Genomic DNA, 18,974 nt, shown 5'->3' on the forward strand with positions numbered 1-18,974 from the left:
GTACGTGGCCCCCACGTGGGTCCCGCCTGAATAGTACGTGTCCCCCACGTGGGTCCCGCCTAAATAGTATGTGGGACCCGCATGAACAGTGCACGGCCCCCACGTGGGGCCACGACTCATGAGGAGGCCCCAGATCTTGGCCCTTTAGTATATGTACTTATTTTTTTAAGATAGAGACTAACTTAATAGAATCGTGGGTCCCGCCTGAATAGTACGTGGGTCCCGCCTAAATAGTACGTGGGTCCCGCCTGAATAGTACGTGGCCCCCACGTGGGTCCCGCCTGAATAGTACGTGTCCCCCACGTGGGTCCCGCCTAAATAGTATGTGGGACCCGCATGAACAGTGCACGGCCCCCACGTGGGGCCACGACTCATGAGGAGGCCCCAGATCTTGGCCCTTTAGTATATGTACTTAATGCCTTTTGCGGTTTGCAGTGCAGTGTCCCAAAATTCAGATGCTGGCTAACCTATTCTCCATTCGGCGGCATGTAGCAGGCTACCAAGAATTGCATCCACTAAAGGCATAAATGTAATCCTGGAGAACCTGAAGGTAAATAGCACAGAGCTGCAAAAATTCATCCCTCAATCACACATTTTGGCAGTGATCCGTGCTTTGCGAACTGAGCTTGGTGGTATAGCATGGGAGGGGGAAGGGGGAGTAGATGCGGTGATTGGCATCGCATTTATAGGCGGCAGTGATAACAAAGTTTGTGATCTTTTAAAAGTAACAAAGTGAATAGAAGCATGTCGATGCAATATAAGTATTTGGCTATTTCCTAGCCTTAATTAAACAACAATGGACACCCATATACTGTTGGTTTTGAATCAGAAAAGTGAAATGCAACCACATACAAGACAATGATGTAAAAAAAAAAAAGCTTGCAACTTGTGTCCGGCAAATTTTTGACATATTCCAGAGGTAGAGCAAGCCAGCCCACATTTTATTAACAAGTCACGATGACCACCAGGGATAACAGCATGGTAGACGGATTACGCCAGTCATTTCCATAGCTTAACAATCTTATCGTGACTTACTGAGGCAACGTGCACTGTCTCGCTGGACGCTGCTAGGGCTGCAACTAAACCATCATGCGCATTGTTGAGCGTAATTGATTTATTTCCCCTTAGGTCCCAGAGTTCCAGAGACTGCACGACACAAAAGTACAAACCAATGTTACAACCATTTAAAAAATAAAACGTATTTGTAAGTATGCTCAGGAAATGATTAGATGGGCATGAAAAAAGAGAGAGATTTGCGATTTGCCTTGTAGCAACCAATTACTAGCAATGATGGACAGGCTGGGTGGAAAACACAAGAGTAGAAGTTGTTCCCGCTGCAGTTTAACTCGTGCACAAATTCACCATCATGCCCAGAAGTAAACGACCATATCCTGACCGAGTCTTCACTGACAGAAGCCAGATAGTCACCAGGAGAACAGCAAAGTGACTGAATATCCTTAGAGTGCCCCTACAAACGAACACAATATCTGTTTAAATCTTGGAAGTTGGAACTTTGGAAAAATGGAAACAGATCCTACTCCAAACCTAAGGAAATTTCAGCATCGCGAAAAAAATACTGGATAAAGATTATGGTACTCGGTGAAACTTAGTAATGAACCTATTCTCAATGGAACTTTAGAAAATGAACATATTCTCACCCAATTCAGTGGCATGTCCTGGAGAAGCTAAAGAAAGGGCACATATAAATTGCGTAAAGTTAGCCTCAACACATTTTGAATGTGATCCCATGTAACAAACCTGTAAAGGGCTTCTACGGGCAATTTGTGTTTCCCCATCAAGTATGAAGACAGCCTTCTCTGAGGCTGTTGCTAGATATTTTCCCCTTCGAGGTTGAAATCTCAGTTGAAAAGCAACGCCCTGCGGCGATTAAAAAAAGGGTAAAGTCCATTTTTGGACCTTATACTTGTCATGGTTGTCTAATTTACGACCTACAACTACAAAACCGGACAAATAACACCTCCAATTGTGCAAAACCGGACATAACACAACCCTGAGTGGTTTTGGGATGGTTTTCGCTGACGTGGCACTGTGGGACCCACATGTCAGCACTGACAGGTGGTCCCACCCCTCCTCTTCTCCCGGCCCCCTCTCTCTCAACTCTCCCTCGCCACCGCCGTCGCTCTCTTCCAATCAAGCGCCGCCTCCGCCTCCTCTGCACCTCCTACGCCGCCGCCGCACCAATGCCGGCCACGGAGGCCACCTCCTCCTCCTCCGCCGATGTGGCACCAATGCCGGGCACGGAGGCCGCCTCCTCTTCCACCTCCTCCTCCGCTACCCCGACGCCGGCCACGGAGGCCACCTCCTCCTCCTCCGCGTCGCTGCCAACTCCACCGCCCCGCCGTCGGCCATGGAGGCCTCCTTACCTCCTCCGCCGCGACGCCATCCACGGAGGCTGCACCGCCAGCCATGGAGGCCCCCCTGCCTCCTTCACCGCCTCCGCCACGATGCCATCCACGGAGGCCGCGCCGCCGCCTCCTCTTCCTCTGCGCGCGCCGCCGGCCGTGGAGGCCGCGCCGCCGCCTCCTCTTCCTCCGCGGGCTGTGGAGGCCGCGCCGCCACCTGCTCTTCTTCCGCGCCGCCGCCTCGTCTTCCTCCGCGCGTGCCACCGCCTCGTCTATCTCCGCGGGCCATGGAGGCCGTGCTGCCTCCTGCTCTTCCTCCGCGCCACCGCAGGCCATGGAGGCTGCGTCACCGCGGGCCATGGAGGCCACGCTGCTGCCTCCTCTTCCTCCGCGTATGCCGCCGCCTCGTCTTCCTCTGCGCCGCCGTGGGCAATGGAGGCCGCGCCGCCGCCTCGTCTTTCTCCGCGCGTGCCGCCGCCTCGTCTATCTTCGCGCGCGCCGTGGGCCATGGAGGTCGCGCCACCTCCTGCTCTTCCTCCGCGCCGCCGCAGGCCATGGAGGCCACGCCGCCACGGGCCATGGAGGCCACGCCGCTACCTCCTCATCCTCCGCGCGTGCCGCTGCCTCGTCTTCCTCCGCTCGCGCCGCGGGCCATGGAGGCCGCTCCACACCTGCTCTTCCTCTGCGTCGCCGCAGGCCATGGAGGCCGCGCCGCCGCCTCCTCTTCCTCCGCGCGCGCCGTGAGCCATGGAGGCCACGCCGCCGCCTTCTCTTCCTCCGTGCCACCGCGGGTCATGAAGGCCGCGCCGCCACCTCATCTTCCTCCGCATCGCCGCGGGGTATGGAGGCCACGCCGCCTCCTCCTCGTCCTTCGTGCCGCCGTGGGCCATGGAGATCGTGTAGTGCCGCGCCGTCGTCTCCTCTTCCTCCGTGCTACCGCCGACGATGAGAGAGACATAGGAAAGAAAGAGTGTAGAGTGAACGGCCGAGAGAGAGAGGAGAGAAGGCTGACGTGGCCAAAACCAGGGTCCACGTGGCCAGAAACCGGGTCCACGTGGCCAGAAATCGGTATCAAATGGGCGTAGGGTTGAATTTTAAACGGTTTCAATAGTTCACGTATGTGTTTTGTCTGGTTTTGGTGTTTTAGGTTGCAAATTAGACACCCATGACAAGTATAGGGTCCAAATATGGACTTTACCCTTAAAAAAAAGACTGGATGTTCAGGCAGAAGATCCATGAAATGTAAGAGTTATTTCTACAATTCTACATACCCTGGACACCTTAACACAGTTCAGACAGTTAGAATAAATTGTGCTCCAGCTACGCACTTGCCCGGCGCTATCACAGGAGCATATCACATCTTGTTTGTTAGGATGGAAATCAAGTGACATAATGGATGCTTGATGTCCTGTGAAAGTACGCAGTGAATACTCCGCCTGCACATACACAATTAGTTAGACATTGCAATTTCTTTAGGTTTTTTTTTGAAAAAAAAACAATTTCTTTAAGGTTGGCTGATGCATTTTGAGCTCCAGAGCATCTTTAAGGTTGCTAGATTATGATGCATTTTGGGGGTGAAAAGGGTAAAATAAGAGACGCATACATCATCAGCATCCCAAACCCGCAGCGTTCTGTCAAAGGAGGATGTAGCAAGGCGTCGTGGCATGCTTGGACTAAATCTAACGTCAGTGATCAGCATCGAGTGCTCTTCTAGCGAGGATTTAGGCTCTAGGGGCTCGGTACTCCACAAGACAGCCTGCGCGGAGTAAGAGCAGGTGATGTGAGTAATCTTTTTTATCTCCCAAAACAACTGGTGAGATCGGATCAGAGCCCTGTGTTGACGATGGCACCTTTTTATCATGGCCACCGGTAGCAAGCAGTTTGCCATCAGACGAGATGTCGCAACAAATAACTTTGCTTCCACTGGCACTTGCTTTTGCAATCTCACCAAAGCCAAACACTGCAACAGATAACATCTTTAGCTGCACATTGCTGTCCTCCAGTAGTGATATTACATTTCAGTGAAGAGAAATAAAGCATGGACTTTGCCCTCATCTGGGCAAGATAAGTGTAGATCGATCTGAAATAAAAAATATGTGAAACTGACTGCAGAAATGACAGTTAGATGATGCATCATTTAGGAATAAAATCTGATACATAATTCTTTTCAGCCAGCAATGTGATGTAACGACAACCATTCCAGAGCAAAAGGTAACAACATGATTTTTTTTGTCTGACAAAAGGGACTCCAGATATTACACCTAGACTGTAAAAACACGGGGTCACGGGGATCACGCAATGTATACGGATTACAATTTACAAACGAGGTTACATTCCCTAACAAGGTGGAGCTAAAAACGAGCCAGATGTATCCCCAGACAGGATGGAAGGAAAACGAACGTACCTTCGCTGGAATCAATGCAGGGCCTCATATAATCCAGCAGAGATTATCACGTCGCCTGATGCTTGAGGTCACTTATTGGCCTCCGATCCCTGAACCCCTCCAGTCCTCGACCCCTCGTCGACTCGCCTCGATCTGGTGGTGTAAGTTTGACGACCTGGAATTGAAGCCTGGAACCCATTGGGGAAGTCGCCTACGCATAAGGCTTGTCGGTTTGGATGTGCAGACAGAGAGCGACCTGGAGAGGCGGGCATCTCCAAGCACGTCTGCAAGCGCAAACGAAATCCTTACCGCAACTGTTAGGAGCTACCATGCTGGGCTCCCTATGTGCCGTGGGCTGTGACAAGGCTTGCTAGGATGGGGAATACCAGAAGGCAACATCAGCACACATGAAAGGTATCGACAAAATATTCAGAAAATTCAGAAATGGTAACAAACTTCTCTCTCGTTCTTCTTCCCTTGGTTCCTCTCTCTAGTCTACTGCTCCTCTTCGTTCTCTAGATTCTACTATCCTCTTCGATTCCCTTGATTTGCTTCCTATCCCAAACTCTATTCCCCCATTCCCCTCGTACTTGTATCAGCTGCTACTGTATCAGACTGCTTGTGTTGTTTCAGTTGGATTACCGAGGGGGGTTGTTAACAGCAACAACAGCTCAATCCGCTCCATACATCGCCTTATGCCCTGCCTAGGATGTTTTTGTTGATGTTCCAAATGCATTTGCCTACGTGAGATTTTAGAATGTGCTTAGTTACATGTACCAAATTATATATACAAAGATCATTTTGGACGACGTGTGCTGGAGGCTTGATAAGGTGCTTGAGGGGAACCACCGGTTCCTCCCTCCGCAAATTATCTGGAGCGTTGATTTAATCGGGGGTGTTTTATTTTAATCGAGGGTAGTTTAGTCACTTTATCCAGCACACGAATACATCTCGTTCTTCTCTTGACCGGCGGTGGCCACCGGCCTGCGCTCGGGCCTTCCGCAGCCGCGGCGGCCTGCGTGCAGCCCTTCTCCGACGTTGGAAGTCTCCACGCAATCGTTCCCCGGCCGCCACCTGTGCTGCTGCGAGCAGCTCTTCCCAGGCGGCGGCGACCAGTGCATGGCCTTTCTCCGGCAGCGGCGGCGAGCAGCGCGCGGCCCTCCCTCAACCAAACAACCCGCAGTGGTGTTACTTTAAAATTTAGGCTACGAAATCAAACAACAGAGACACAATCAGAGTGTCGAGATCATTCAAACCCGCCTAACGAATCGAATTCGAACCCTTTGTCATCACAATTCACAACCCCGATGTTGTTCCATATTACAATTCACTCGAGATCCTCAAGCTCGTGTTGATGGGCACGATGACGATGTAGAACCACTTGCGGCCGCTCGACTAGTACACCCTAGCCTTGCCTAGCTCCTTGTTGCCGCCCTGAATGCATAGCAGGCATTGGTGATGTGGCTCTTCATGTTGTCAAGCTTCTCCCCCTCGTCTCCACCATGATGGACACATCGAGGAACACCCGACGAACCTCCAAGAGGCTGCACTCCACGCCGACGCCGTAGCCCATCCGCCGACTGCACGCCATGCCGACGTCGTAGCCCGTCCGCTGGCTGCACGCCATGCCGACGCTGAACAGCCGTCCCACCCGTAGCCGCGCCTCCAGGCCATCCCGTCTCCTTGATGCCAACGCCGTGCCTCCGGGCCATCCTCGCTCCTAGATATCGGCACTGTGCTGCTTAGCCGCCCCCGCGTCCCGCTCATGCTGTGCCACCATCCCCCGGATCAAGGGACATGCGTCGGCGGCAACGATGAAGATGACGCAGCGCTACACCGCTTGGCCGGCCTGCTCCGACCATGCCGCCCGTAGTCCTCGGACCAGGGACATGCGGCAGCAGGGCCTGACCGGCGGCGACATCGGCACAATCTATCGCTTTTATTCTCCAAAGCGATTTACATTGTTTAATGATTGAAAAGATATGAAAAGTGCTAAAATACCCTTAGCATCATTTCCATAAGTGGTTCCTGGCCCACAAAATAATAGTTCCTAGTCCACACATTTAGTTCGTAACCGGTTCCTTCCATTTTTTAACCATTGGATCTGGACCCCTCAACGGCTCCTAAAATCTCCAAGCACCGTAAAATTTCTCATATCTCAAATGGTATGTGCAACCAAACACGCAATGCGACAAGGAACGGGCGAGGGCGATGGAGTTGCTATTTGTCAACTGCAAATTCGCCATGACAATTTTTGAGAATTTGGTCCATTGGCCTCTAGGGTAGTTTGAACGATCCCTAATTAAGATGGCAGCATGATTTTACCCCCATTAGTATCAATCATAAGTCACCCCGGTGCAGCAAAGCTGCGTTTTTATTGGAAGAGCCGGTATGGCAGCACGATCCAACCACACCCAGGCATCCAGCTTTCTGCAAAGGCCAGGGCGAGCCACGCGACATCAATATATCGTACCCCATCAGGGCTTCCCGTGTTGATCAGTGGGATCGATCACCAGGCAGTACCCTATTTCTCTTCCCCATTCTTATTTTCTTAGAAAAGGGCAAAAAAAAACACTCTCCAATAGTTCCCCATTCTAATTTCCTATCTTCTAACAATTGCCAAATTTGATTTCCTTTGCTTAAAAATACGCACGCCTCTGTCGCTCCCCATCGCCCCTCCCGACTTTTTTTTTGGCGCCGCCTTCTTCCACACACCATCCATCCTTCGCGTCATGGATCCAGTCTATTCTTTTGATTTTTTTTCACGTTCTAGATTATGGTTTAGATTCGTAGCTGCCGCCACTGTTGGCCTACCCGCCATGGACTATGCCCGCCGCCACTTCTTCCCACAACGATTCCAGCCGCCACGGTGTGTCAACAAGACAAGAGGTAAAACGAAACCCTCTCAACGTTCTCTTTCTTTTCCCCCAAATTTCAAACCCTCTCGTGCCCTAAATCACCGACAATCTAACTTGCAAGAAACTTCTATTTGCCAGCCAAGTCCGCCAGCCATGGAAGTTTCTCGTGAAATTATCCTTGTGGGGCCACAACTTCTCATTTTTAGGAGAAAAATAGAAAATTATTGGAGATGGACTCTTTTTAGCCTTTCCATATCTATTTGGGGAGTTAGCAAACAACTTTTGAAAAAAAAATATTAGAAACTCTTGGAGATGCTCAAGTTTAGTTCTCCTAAATTGCCTTTAATCCATAGAATGGTTTATCCAAACTAGCCCTTCAATGGGGTTAGCTAGAAAGCCTCAAAAAAAAAACCCACACAATTGGCATATTTGGATCTTAGGGATTATTTCTAGCCCACCACTTTTTAGCCCAAAATAACTCAAACTTCTCAAACTTCCCAAATATGAGGGCCAGTTCTTGGAGGCACCCAAGATAATAACTCAAACTTTGGCCAAAATAACTCAAGCAAATAGCCCACCTCAAAAAACTATCGCACCCAAGAAGTGATTATTTGATCTATTTTGGGTGAGTCCCACTAATTCTCTCTCAGAAAAAAATGGCAGCCAAATAATTGAAAAGTGTGTTAAGGTCAAATAGCCTTTGGATCCAAACATGTGGAGAGAAATTTCATTGAAGGGCCATTTGCTTGGATTAAATAGTTCTAGCCCAAATAGCGAAGAGTTAGCTCTCCAAACACGCCCAATGTCAGAATTCAAACGGAAAAGGAAGAGGCACTACAACCGCATACCAAGGCAGATAAAATAACTGTTTGGAACTTGACCTGGGTACAAATTTGAAGTCTTCAACAACGTTTCTATAAGGAACAAGTTTACAACTACAGGTTTCAGAAGCATAGTGAACAGCATACAGCGACAACCACAAAACAAAACACTGTTAGTTCTTGGGCCCAAGTGGCTCAAGAGATCGTGTTAGCTACCCTTTTCGTCATGTGGTCATCTGAGGCAGAAAACCAATCTTGTTTCGCTATCATCTAAGAACCAGAATGTAGAAGTCGACCCAGGCAACACCGGTCGCTATTACACAAATCATTCCCAGAGCTTAACAAATCTATCATGGCTTACTGAGGCAACCTTCCCTGTCGCGCTGGATGCTGCTAGGGCTGCAATCATACCCTCATGTGCATTGTTGAAGGTCATGGTGTTCTTCTCCCTTATGTCCCAAAGTTCCAAAGACTGCATGGCATCAAATTAAAAACAAATCGTATAACCATCCTCGGAAAAGGGCTATGCTTCTGCTCACATAATGAATAACAGGGTCAGATAAAATTTGAGAAACCTACCTCGTAACAACCAATTACAAGCAAAGATGGATAAGTTGGGTGGAAAACACATGAGTGGAATTTGTTCCCGCTGCAATTCAACTCATGCACAAATTCACCATCATGTCCAGAAGTGAATGACCATATTCTGACAGAGTCTTCACTGACAGAAGCCAGATAGTCACCAGCAGAATCCCAACAAAGCGATTGAATATTCTTGTTGTGCCCCTACACATAACAAGCTCTTAGCCTCTTACAGATAAATACTTGATGTTTGCCAGATGCAAAGAATATCACGTGAAAATGAGCAATGCTAAAACCAACACGATTAAAAGCTGATCAAATTCTAGTAAACCAATTCTTGATCAAACAGAAATTAATCTAAAAGAAGCTAATTGCATGTAGCCATAATGAGATCGAAATGCATTCCCAAACAGATTTTAGCAGTGATCCTTGGTAACCAACCTGCAAGGGATTTCTACAAGCAAGTTGTGTCTCCCCATCAAGTATGTAGATAGTCTTCTCTGAGGCAGCTGCTAGATATTTTCCCTTGCAAGGTTGAAATCTCATCTGAGTAGCACCTCCCTGGGATGGCAAAACAAGAACGGGAACAAAACCAAGATCAGAACAAATGTTTAAGGAGATGATCTCATGAAAAATAAAAGGCATTACTATCATACCTTAAACACCTTAACACAGGTCAGACAGCTACCATTATTTATGCTCCAGCTGCGCACTTCCCCATCACTATCACAGGAGCATATCATATCTTCTTTATTTGGATGAAAGTCAAGTGACACAACAGATGCTGAATGTCCCGTGAAAGTTCGGAGTGAATAGTCAGTCTGCACATACACAATGCATTAACATTCTGAGCGGCAGAACATCTAATGCACTGTTGCCAGAAGAAGATAATGAGCATACATTATCAGCATCCCAAACCCGGACAGTTTTGTCAAAGGAGGATGTAGCAAGGCGTGACATGCTTGGGCTAAATCTAACATCAGTGATCAGAAACGAGTGCTCTTCCAACGAAGATTTAGGCTTTAGCGGCTCTGTACCCCACAAAACAACCTGTGCAGAGTAAAGAAAGAAAGTAATTTAAGCCTCTCTAAAACTTGTGAAATGAAATCCCATGCTTATGCCCACACCTTTTTATCATGACCACCTGTAGCAAGAAGTTTGCCATCAGATGAGAAGTGGCAACAAACAACTTTGGTTGAACTCGCACGTGCTTTTGCAACTTCAGAAAAACCAAACCCTGGAACAATCTTTAGTCATGAATCGGATGCCAGCAAAAATAATAAAATGAAGTAATTGTAAAATGCCAGTGGCAAAAATATAATACAATAGATCATTAGGAACAATGATCTGCTAAGGAGATATTTTTCTTTTCTAACCAGTAAACAGATGAACAACAAACGTTTTTCAAAGTAAAACAAAAGCAATACATTTTTTAAAAAAAGGAATTAGGATAACATAATAAAATACAATAATTAAAATAATATTGAGATTGTGGATAATAGCTCACTCTCAAAAGGACAAATTAAAATCAAAACAGGCACCAGAAGGAAACAAAAACACACCTTTACTAGCATCCATGCAGCGCCCCAAGCTGTCCCTAGGATCCATGTCATCCTGGGATAGAAAGGATTCAACATTATCATCCAAGGAACCATCTTCCAGCAAACGATCAACATCATCCTGAAAAAAAATGTTTCAGTTACAATACTATCACATTATATTTGGCAAAAAAAAAATGTATCTCATAGTACATAAATATGTGTATACCAATGAGTTTGCTGGAGAAGTCAAGCTCCCAGTGCCATCAGAGCCAAACATTACCATGGGCTTAGCTGAACCACCATTGTGCTGCAGCTGTTGCACAGACATTGCATCTCCTGGTGTATGAGTGGAAGGTGTCGAGGGTGCAGAACTTGGAGAGGGGCCAGCAGTATTTGCTGTCCCTGAACTGTTAGCTCTGCCAGAGGATGAACCTGGCTTCTTTCTCTTCTTCACTGTCTGAACCACAAACAGTAGAAGTTCACTTTACCATTCTAACACAGTGGAAGCAGATCTAGGTTCTTCATAAACAAAAGATGAATATCATAATAGTGAGGCATTCGGTCCCCTGTTAACACGCAAAGCAACATAATTCCAGTATGTAGGACAAATCAACTGTACTGCGATGAACGAACACAACAATATGTTGATTTTTGACAGCAGAATATAAAATGGAGCTAGGAAATTAGGTCTAGAGCTCCTAGAAGTTACCATAAAGGTGAAACATATTGATCATAAAAACTTCCAATTTCAAACAAAAAGCAACACGAGATGGCTTGTCATAATTTTTTCAATGTATAATAGGCACATACCATGAATCAGAGTATGTTACTTTTGAACATATACAAAATGAAATTAAAGGCATTAGGCATACAACTGACACGTACTTGTTCAGCTCCCCCAAAAGTGTTTGGCATGCCCCCGTCAACAGGCATGCTTCCAATTCCTGACTTTTCTTGTTGAAGAAGCTGGTTTGAGCTTTGAGATTGCTGGCTAGAGACAGCAGGTTGCTGGAGCTGATGTTGCTGAAGCTGCTGTTGGTTATTGCTTTGCTGTTGTAACAGTTGCTGCTGCTGAGCAAGTTTCTTCTACTACACAGAAAATCTGTATAAGAACATGGCCGCAGAAAAGGGCTAGAAACCAACATCAAGGAGGGAAGCATGTTGCAGCTTCAAAGATACAGAATAGCAATTCAAGCATTGGACATGTACATGCATAAGAACAAGGGAAGCATGCGCATACAATAAGAACTAAGTTTAAATGTAGGTAAAATACAAAGTTCAAAATCAGAGGTAATGGATAGTTGCTACAAAAAAATTGATAGATAGTCAAAGTTCATTTTGTTTCACCGGAACTATACAAGTACAAATGCCTTGCTATGTCAATCAATTTTGTGAAGAATTTTGTACTTTAGCAGTAACATAAAATGGGAAATAAATCACTTTCCGTTTTATAGATTATCAGATATGCTAATACAAATTTGGCAATAAATAGATCTAGGTCAACTATATTCAAGTTGTTTGTGACAATAAATCCAAATTGTATCAAAAGGCAACAATTTGTAAGATGCTCGTTTTGTTCATACTGAAAGGAAATCTACAATGTTCATTTTAATCATACTGAGAAAATGTGACATCTAGCCATAGGAAGGAGAGCAGGATCCATAAAATTTTCCTAAAAATTTCAGTTTGTACCTATATATATATATATATATATATATATATATATATATATATATATATATATATATATATATATATATATATATATATATAATAAGCTAAGAAGACATGGCAAGTATTTGCCACCAACACTGTGGTCATATAACTCCGAAGAAAAGGTTTCACCAGTTGCTGGGGAAAACGGACAAACACAAGACAAGATTCGAAAGATATACCTTTATAAGTATATCTATATCTCCACCACTTTGACTAGGAGAGGCAATATTTGGAATAATATCAGTACCACTGTTTGTCTGCCCATCCCGGCCAAGAACAGCATTTCTGCTGTTCAGCATCATCCTCAATCTTCTGTTGTCAACATCACTAGAGGTTGGTGAAGACAAATTTTGCTGAGCCTGCAGCATAAGCTGCTGCTGCTGCTGTGGAGTCAGCATCTGGATCTGCTGGTGCAGTTGCTGTTGATTCTGTATAAATGATTTCTGCTGAAGAATTCCGGACCTAAGTTGCTCAAGTCCCTGTATAAAAAAGTATGACGAGGTTAAAAGGTAGTATCAAATAGCAAACCCCAATCACACAAGAGCAATTTGCCAATATACTCATCTATATAGACTACAGTTTGCAGATTCCTCCGAAATTCTTGTCAGTGGTACTTTTTGTAATCCGATATATTTATGGTGTACACAAACTGCCAAAATTTTGACATTTAAGGGCCATGAAACATTAAGGGTAGACTTCAAAAATAACATGAGTCGGCAATGGTCACAGTGAAATTTTGCAAAAGATGGTCTACGAAAAAAAATAAGATCATTCTGCAGCATACAGCCATGTAAACAAAAACAGATAAGACTGCAAATTTTGACGTTCCCCTATCCCCTTCATGTGGAGGTACAACAAGAAACTAAAGCATTAAAAAAAACTAGAGCAAGCACGTGCCTGAAAAAGAAAAGAAATTAGAGCATCTCCAACCAAAACCTTATCCGCTCTCCCATCCTTCTTTTGCGGGCCGAAGCGTGAAAAAATGTCTCCAACGAAACCCTCATCTGAGCCCAACAGATGAGAGTGCCCTCATCTTCCCTGCCCAACCTCCCACATGTAGGAGAGAGAAAAAGCTGTCATCCGCGAGCTGCCGCAAGTACCGGACTTCCTGCACCGGCTCGGAACTCTACCACGCCCAGTACGTCTCCATTCCCGCGCAAGCACTCATCTCCCGCTCTGGCGCCGCCACACGCCCCATGTGCTCAGTGAAATCGAGGGGCACGGTCCTATGCTTGCTGAGGTTGGGAGGGAGGGAGGGTGGGGGCAGATGGGAGCCAGCACCAGGGAGGTGCAGACTGTTAGCCTCCCTGAACTCACACACACATACACACACACACACACACACACACAAGAGGTAGAGTATGAACTGGTGAGAGGAAGAGAAGCAGAGGGTAGACACGAGGAGTGTTGCTGCTTGAACTTCTGAGCTGCAGCTGCTCTTCTTTATATAGCCAAGCCAGTCAAGGTGAGTTAAATTACAAGGTATGGCTTCTATAGTGCCCAGCCACCTTTAGCTACTACTTGCTACTGCTACCTTGCTGCTACTTGCAGCTACTACTATGCTCAATAGTTACTTGCCGCCCAAAATTGAAGTGGCAGCCATAACCAAAAGAGACAGGAGCAAAAGCTCCTATCAGCATTGAAAGGTACAAGCTAGAGCATGGTGATTATCTAACACAGACGGCGCCTGCAGCCGGCGCGTGAGGGAGGAAGGGTGCAGGCGGCGCTGGGACAGTGCAGCGGCAGGTAGAAGGCGGCGCCTGTTGAGTCCTTAACGGAGAGACAGAAGAGATGTGGGGAAGGATAATGTTTGATTGCTGAAAATTGGTTGGTGTCCCCAGGCAATTGAGTTTTGATTGCTATGCACTTGTAATTTGATTCTCTTTCACTTCTTTATTATCACAGGCTGGTTAGACTTTCGGACTATTTCTCAGATACAGCTGCTGTCTTTGTTGCCTTTTTTTCCCCTCTTGCTTCCTCTCTGTTCTACAACTAATGGTAGTTGCTTCGTATCAATAAAATATGGAAGAGTTGAGAGTAGGGGGGGCGAATACGAGGAGTTTGTTGGAGTTCATTTTGAAGTAGGAGAGAGAATCTGGATGAGAGATCCTCATATGGGTGAAATAGGTGGCCAAAAGAAGGGGTTTGGTTGGAGATGCTCTTACTCCTACCAAAATACTTGGAAGTTTTGGACAATGACAGTCTATTTTCTATTTGAATATATATTTTACCCAAGAAGGGGAAAGTTCATCCCAAGGTGAACCAAGGCAGGACAGTGTGGAACATTCCAGTTGGACTTTGGAGTCTGGACAGACTGACAGTGATTGGAGAACCTCTCAGACAGTTCAAATCAAGATATTTTGAATTGAGTACTAAGGACTGTTTTCCAGCTAATATCCAGTTCTATTTGGAAAGTTAAGGTTTAATCAAAATTCAAGACAGGCAGTTTAAATTGAAAGCGCTTAGATCTGTATCTACAGAAACAGATTTTGGACCCTGCATGCAATATTGACAGAAATATAAGAGGATATACATTTAACCACAAAGTAAACCTTACCGTGAGTGGCCATCCCTTCAAAGTCAAATTGTTCCCAACTTGATTAGATCCTGTTAAGATAACATCTAATTTAGCCGCAGAAAGACAATTATTTGACAAGGTTGAATATGCCCAGCATAATTCTTTACAGCAAGGCTAAGAAAGATATCAAAGTTGAAATCAGAAATAGTTGACAGTTAAAATGGTAATCCCAGTGAGTAGATGAATACCTTGGACACCAATAAAAGATCCTTCTGCACCTGCAGCTCTGGGCGTCAGAATTGGATTGATCTCTGTTTTGATACTCTGCTAATAATACAAATACAGTAAGGAACATAGCCTTGACTTCTTGTTTACTTTCTCTGTACCAAGTGTGGAGGACCTTATGATGAAGGTAATATACTAGACAAACCAGGTACCAAGAAGACTAACCTGAGCAGGCCCAGGAAGTTGGGGACTTCTGGCCTGAACTTGTTGCAGAGTGCCTGACAATCCACCAACAGTTCCATGCAAAATTTGCCTAAAAAGAGGGGCACTGTTAAATCCCAAAGAGCGAACTTTACTAAAAAGCATTTTGGCATCAAAATTCCATTTGCCACTACAAAATTTTGAGGCATGCGTCGACTGTTGATTGTTCAGAACAAAGTACATGATTTATGATTAAAACAAATGCTTAGGAAGTCCAATGCCTATTTGTTTTCATAATCAGATCGTTAGTGTCTTCACCAAGGAACAATAACACCAAAAGACACATGCAATAAATCCCAGTACAGCACAGTTATTAGTGTATATCTAATGTGTCTCCAGAGCAAATCAAAAGTACGAGGAATAGTTCAAAGTAAACTTAAGCTTTTAAGAAGAAACAACAAAACAAGTTGCATAAAACAGAACCCCACAGTGGAAAAGGGGATGCTTTATCAAAACCAAAGATTTAATCATCCCCCATGTCCATAAACTTGCCAATTCAACAGCCCATCAAAACGCTGATTCAATATACTCTATTAATTGTGGGATTAAGATCGTAAATTTCTATGGACACTAACAGGGAAACCCTGTTCCTTCAATTTATAAACACGCTACTTTTTTTCTTTAAATATCATCAGGTATGTTGTATCGCATACATTACATATACTGTTGCGGCATGTTCATTATTCACAGGTTCATCAAATACCCTGATGATTGTCCGCTTGAAGCTGCTTTCAACAATGATGCTTCATTTGAATCAAGTAGTTGCCCAGCATTCTCTCCATATCTTTGCTGCAACAGAATTTCCATGTTACAACAGAATTATATAACAATAGAAAACTATCTAAGGAGTCAGCAAAAGAGCGTTGTACAATGAGCCAAGGTAATGTCTAATGGTGTACCTTCATTGATGGCTCTTCCAAAGATTCTCTTTGTGAAGGTACCTTTAACCTTTCCTCATACATTTTTGTTGCCATAACATTCGCTGTACTTTGGTTCTGTCGCATTAAAGGATTGTTTCCAGAAATTCCATTTGCCGAACCATTGAGAAGATGGGAACCATCTCTACGCTGCTGTTGCAGCAGCTGCGGCTGCTGCTGCTGCTGCTGCTGCTGCTGCTGCTGCTGCTGCTGCTGCTGCTGCTGTTGCGGTTGCTGCTGCTGCTGCTGTTGTTGTTGCTGCTGCTGCTGCTGCTGATGCACAGCTCTTTGTAGCAGCATTTGTTGCATTTGTATATGCTGTGGCTGCTGCTGCCTCTGTTGAGGTGGCTGTTGCTGCTGTTGCTCCCTGGCTTTCATGAGCTGAGTCTGGAATAATGCAGTGGTTTGTTAGTACAGCTGGGATAACCCAACACTAATGGCTATTGATGTAGCAATGGCAGCCTTAAGATTTCTAAATTTCGAGCTTTAAGTACCAATATTCTACCATGAGCTAAGAGAAAACGTGCATAACAAAAGAAAATAAAGATAAACACATGTATTAACAGAAGATCAGTCAGGCAATGCCACATAGAATCTGAGACATGCAACAAGCAGTTGAATATGATTAGTAAAAGCTAATAAACATCTGAGCATGTGTATACAATCAATTATGCCATATTGAAAAGAGTTCAGGGTTCGTTTGCAAACAATACCCTTGTACAACTAATAGCATATCTGGAACACATGAAAATCAAAGAGATATAACAGCTAGTTCTCTAATCTGGAAAAAAAATCCTCTGGTCCAAACAGGCATATGTTCTGATTCTAGATGTACTAAAACCCAAGCACAGAAGAATTTACTATTTGTGGAAGGGCTTAAAAACAGAAGCAAACAAGTCAAACATCCATACATTAAATAAAAGTTACTCATAAAAAGACAACTAAATGCATAAACACTAACCTCAATGTATGACGCTGCAACATCCGAATGCTTCTCGTTTGTTCGTGCTATGAATATATCCCAAAAAACTGACCACCACTCGAAAAGAAAGCCACCAGGTGCATCAATTGCTGCAAAAAAAACGTTTTTTACAGGTAGTAAATAATATATTCTTGACAAAAAAAGGAGAAAAGAAGTGCTAAAACCCATAAGAAAAATAATTGCTTCACACAACTTGCAGAAAAATGCATACCAACTGGATCTGAAGAGACCTTTCCTTCTGCTTGGAAGGCCTTTGCAGTTGCCTGCAAATTTCTCTTCATAAAATAGTCGTATATGTAAACATCCAGCCTGTTTCATTACGTAATTAAATAATCAGAATAGATGGATTAAAGTAAGTATTCAATCATACAACTATTCAGCCACAAATACAATACGGATGTTCAAGCAAAATATGAATAAGTAGCTGATAAACATAAATAATAGGGACCAAATGAATACATAGTATATTATACTGAGAATCAGGAAAGTGTACATCTTCAACAATACAGTTATGCTAGATCAACAAAAGTAGTTTTGTCTCCTCAATTTTTATCTTTTTGGTAGTAAATCATTAGTTAAAATGATCCTAAGCTCTGGTGATCAGCTAATCATAGTTCATATTACTGATAATAACCTATTGATTCAAGACATCACTAGCTCAGTCCGCTTTCAAAAAAAAGTGATGAATATGTAAGAGATAAGTATGGAACATCCCTAGACTAGGAAAACGGAACTCGCCATCTGATAGCTCAAAACCACAGAACATTCACAATTTAAGGTTAGAAATCACGATATTTCTCTTGGAATCCGTAGGCACCAAATCTGACAAACCCCAACCCTGGTTGAAATCCCCAAATCAGTTATCCTGCTCTACCAAAACCAACACCGGAAATGAGCAGTTGAGCACTCGAGTATAGAATCCGAAACACTCATCTCCCGAGCCAAAACAGCAGGCACAAGCCGTAGCAAACAAAATGCAAGCGTAAATGGAGGTCCCACGAAACCCTAGGCCAAACACGCGCCGCGTCCCCTCGAAACGCCATGCCGAACACAACCTGGAACCCGCCCCAGCGACTCACGCACACGAATCACCCCCGTAAAACGTAACAGCATCCAGGCAGAAGCACGCCCGGAAAACACGCCGGCGAATCGAACGGGACAGAGAGGAAGAAGATGAAGAAGAAAAAACACTCGAGAAACGGGAGGCCAAATTCTCACATCTTGTCCGCCTCCCAGTTAGTCTGCGACATGGCTGCTCCTCCCGCGGCGCGCCGGCCAGTCGCCGCACCCTAGAGCCTAGCGAGGAAGCGAGCGACGACAGCGACGGCCTCCGCGGGCGGGCGGGTGGCTCGCGCGACACGGAAGTGGGGAGCGGAGCCCCGAGGCGAAACCCTAGCGGCGTGGCGGCGGGGGGGGGGGAGTGGCGAGCGGCGGAAGGGACGGGAGAGCAGATGGAATCGCGGCTGCAGCGGTGGGAGAGGGGAGGCGAGGAGGGGTCGGGGAATGTGTGAGAGAGACGGGGAAGGAAACGGGAAGGGGGAGGGGCAATTGGGGAATAGAAACGGGCACGGCGTGGTGGGCCCGGAGGGGACAGTGGGGGAGGGGCGGGGCGGGGCGGGGGGCTAAAATAATGGGGAAGCGTATTTAAAATATCTCCCCATTTGTAGCAACCGAACAGCGTTGGTACAAGTACGTGTCTCGAGTCAGGAGGCGGATCCCCTGAGGTCACGGCTTGACCGTCATCGTCCGACCCGGGAGGACGACTGGCGAGCGGCGACGGCTCGATCTTGTTGTCCTGTATTCCGCC

At 45.6% G+C, this 18,974-nt stretch overlaps 2 protein-coding genes across 3 annotated transcripts; both read right to left on the reverse strand.

Moving 5' to 3' along the window:
- Window positions 1-696: 696 nt before the first annotated feature.
- Window positions 697-5,128, reverse strand: LOC120707353 (transcriptional corepressor LEUNIG-like). Of its 2 annotated transcripts, XM_039992245.1 has the most exons (8): window positions 5,056-5,128; window positions 4,768-4,934; window positions 4,214-4,323; window positions 3,967-4,119; window positions 3,635-3,799; window positions 1,759-1,878; window positions 1,265-1,468; window positions 697-1,146 (listed from the first exon to the last, which is right to left on the reverse strand). In XM_039992245.1, exons 2-8 carry the CDS (start codon window positions 4,793-4,795, stop codon window positions 1,000-1,002), a joined length of 927 nt encoding a protein of 308 aa, XP_039848179.1. In that variant the 5' UTR covers window positions 4,796-4,934; window positions 5,056-5,128; the 3' UTR covers window positions 697-999. The 2 variants fall into 2 exon arrangements, with proteins under 2 accessions (XP_039848179.1, XP_039848180.1); XM_039992246.1 differs by lacking the exon at window positions 5,056-5,128 and having other exon boundaries at window positions 3,692-3,799; window positions 4,768-5,034.
- Window positions 5,129-8,439: 3,311 nt separating this feature from the next.
- LOC120707352 (transcriptional corepressor LEUNIG-like) lies at window positions 8,440-18,688 on the reverse strand. The gene is made up of 18 exons (XM_039992244.1): window positions 18,386-18,688; window positions 17,379-17,476; window positions 17,147-17,256; window positions 16,168-16,572; window positions 15,972-16,057; window positions 15,233-15,320; window positions 15,031-15,106; window positions 14,822-14,871; window positions 12,444-12,743; window positions 11,434-11,634; window positions 10,775-11,005; window positions 10,570-10,687; window positions 10,135-10,244; window positions 9,908-10,057; window positions 9,664-9,828; window positions 9,449-9,568; window positions 9,005-9,211; window positions 8,440-8,897 (listed from the first exon to the last, which is right to left on the reverse strand). The coding sequence occupies exons 1-18, from the start codon at window positions 18,415-18,417 to the stop codon at window positions 8,751-8,753; spliced, it is 2,694 nt and encodes an 897-aa protein (XP_039848178.1). The 5' UTR covers window positions 18,418-18,688; the 3' UTR covers window positions 8,440-8,750.
- Between the last annotated feature and the right edge of the window lie 286 nt (window positions 18,689-18,974).

Source organism: Panicum virgatum, chromosome 5K (assembly GCF_016808335.1).
Source record: "Panicum virgatum strain AP13 chromosome 5K, P.virgatum_v5, whole genome shotgun sequence".
Lineage (NCBI taxonomy): Eukaryota > Viridiplantae > Streptophyta > Magnoliopsida > Poales > Poaceae > Panicum > Panicum virgatum.

What these genes read in the sequence shown, in the direction of transcription:
- LOC120707352 (XM_039992244.1), bottom strand. Translation starts at nt 18,417, where the DNA reads ATGTCGCAGACTAACTGGGAGGCGGACAAGAT. An exon ending in CTGCATGGATGCTAGTAAAG is followed by an intron (nt 10,245 to 10,569) that starts GTGTGTTTTTGT and finishes AGATTGTTCCAG; the next exon opens with GGTTTGGTTTTTCTGAAGTT. An exon ending in CCTGTGTTAAGGTGTTTAAG is followed by an intron (nt 9,569 to 9,663) that starts GTATGATAGTAA and finishes TTGCCATCCCAG; the next exon opens with GGAGGTGCTACTCAGATGAG.
- LOC120707353 (XM_039992245.1), bottom strand. Translation starts at nt 4,795, where the DNA reads ATGAGGCCCTGCATTGATTCCAGCGAAG. An exon ending in CTGCATTGATTCCAGCGAAG is followed by an intron (nt 4,324 to 4,767) that starts GTACGTTCGTTT and finishes TATCTGTTGCAG; the next exon opens with TGTTTGGCTTTGGTGAGATT. An exon ending in CCGGTGGCCATGATAAAAAG is followed by an intron (nt 4,120 to 4,213) that starts GTGCCATCGTCA and finishes TACTCCGCGCAG; the next exon opens with GCTGTCTTGTGGAGTACCGA.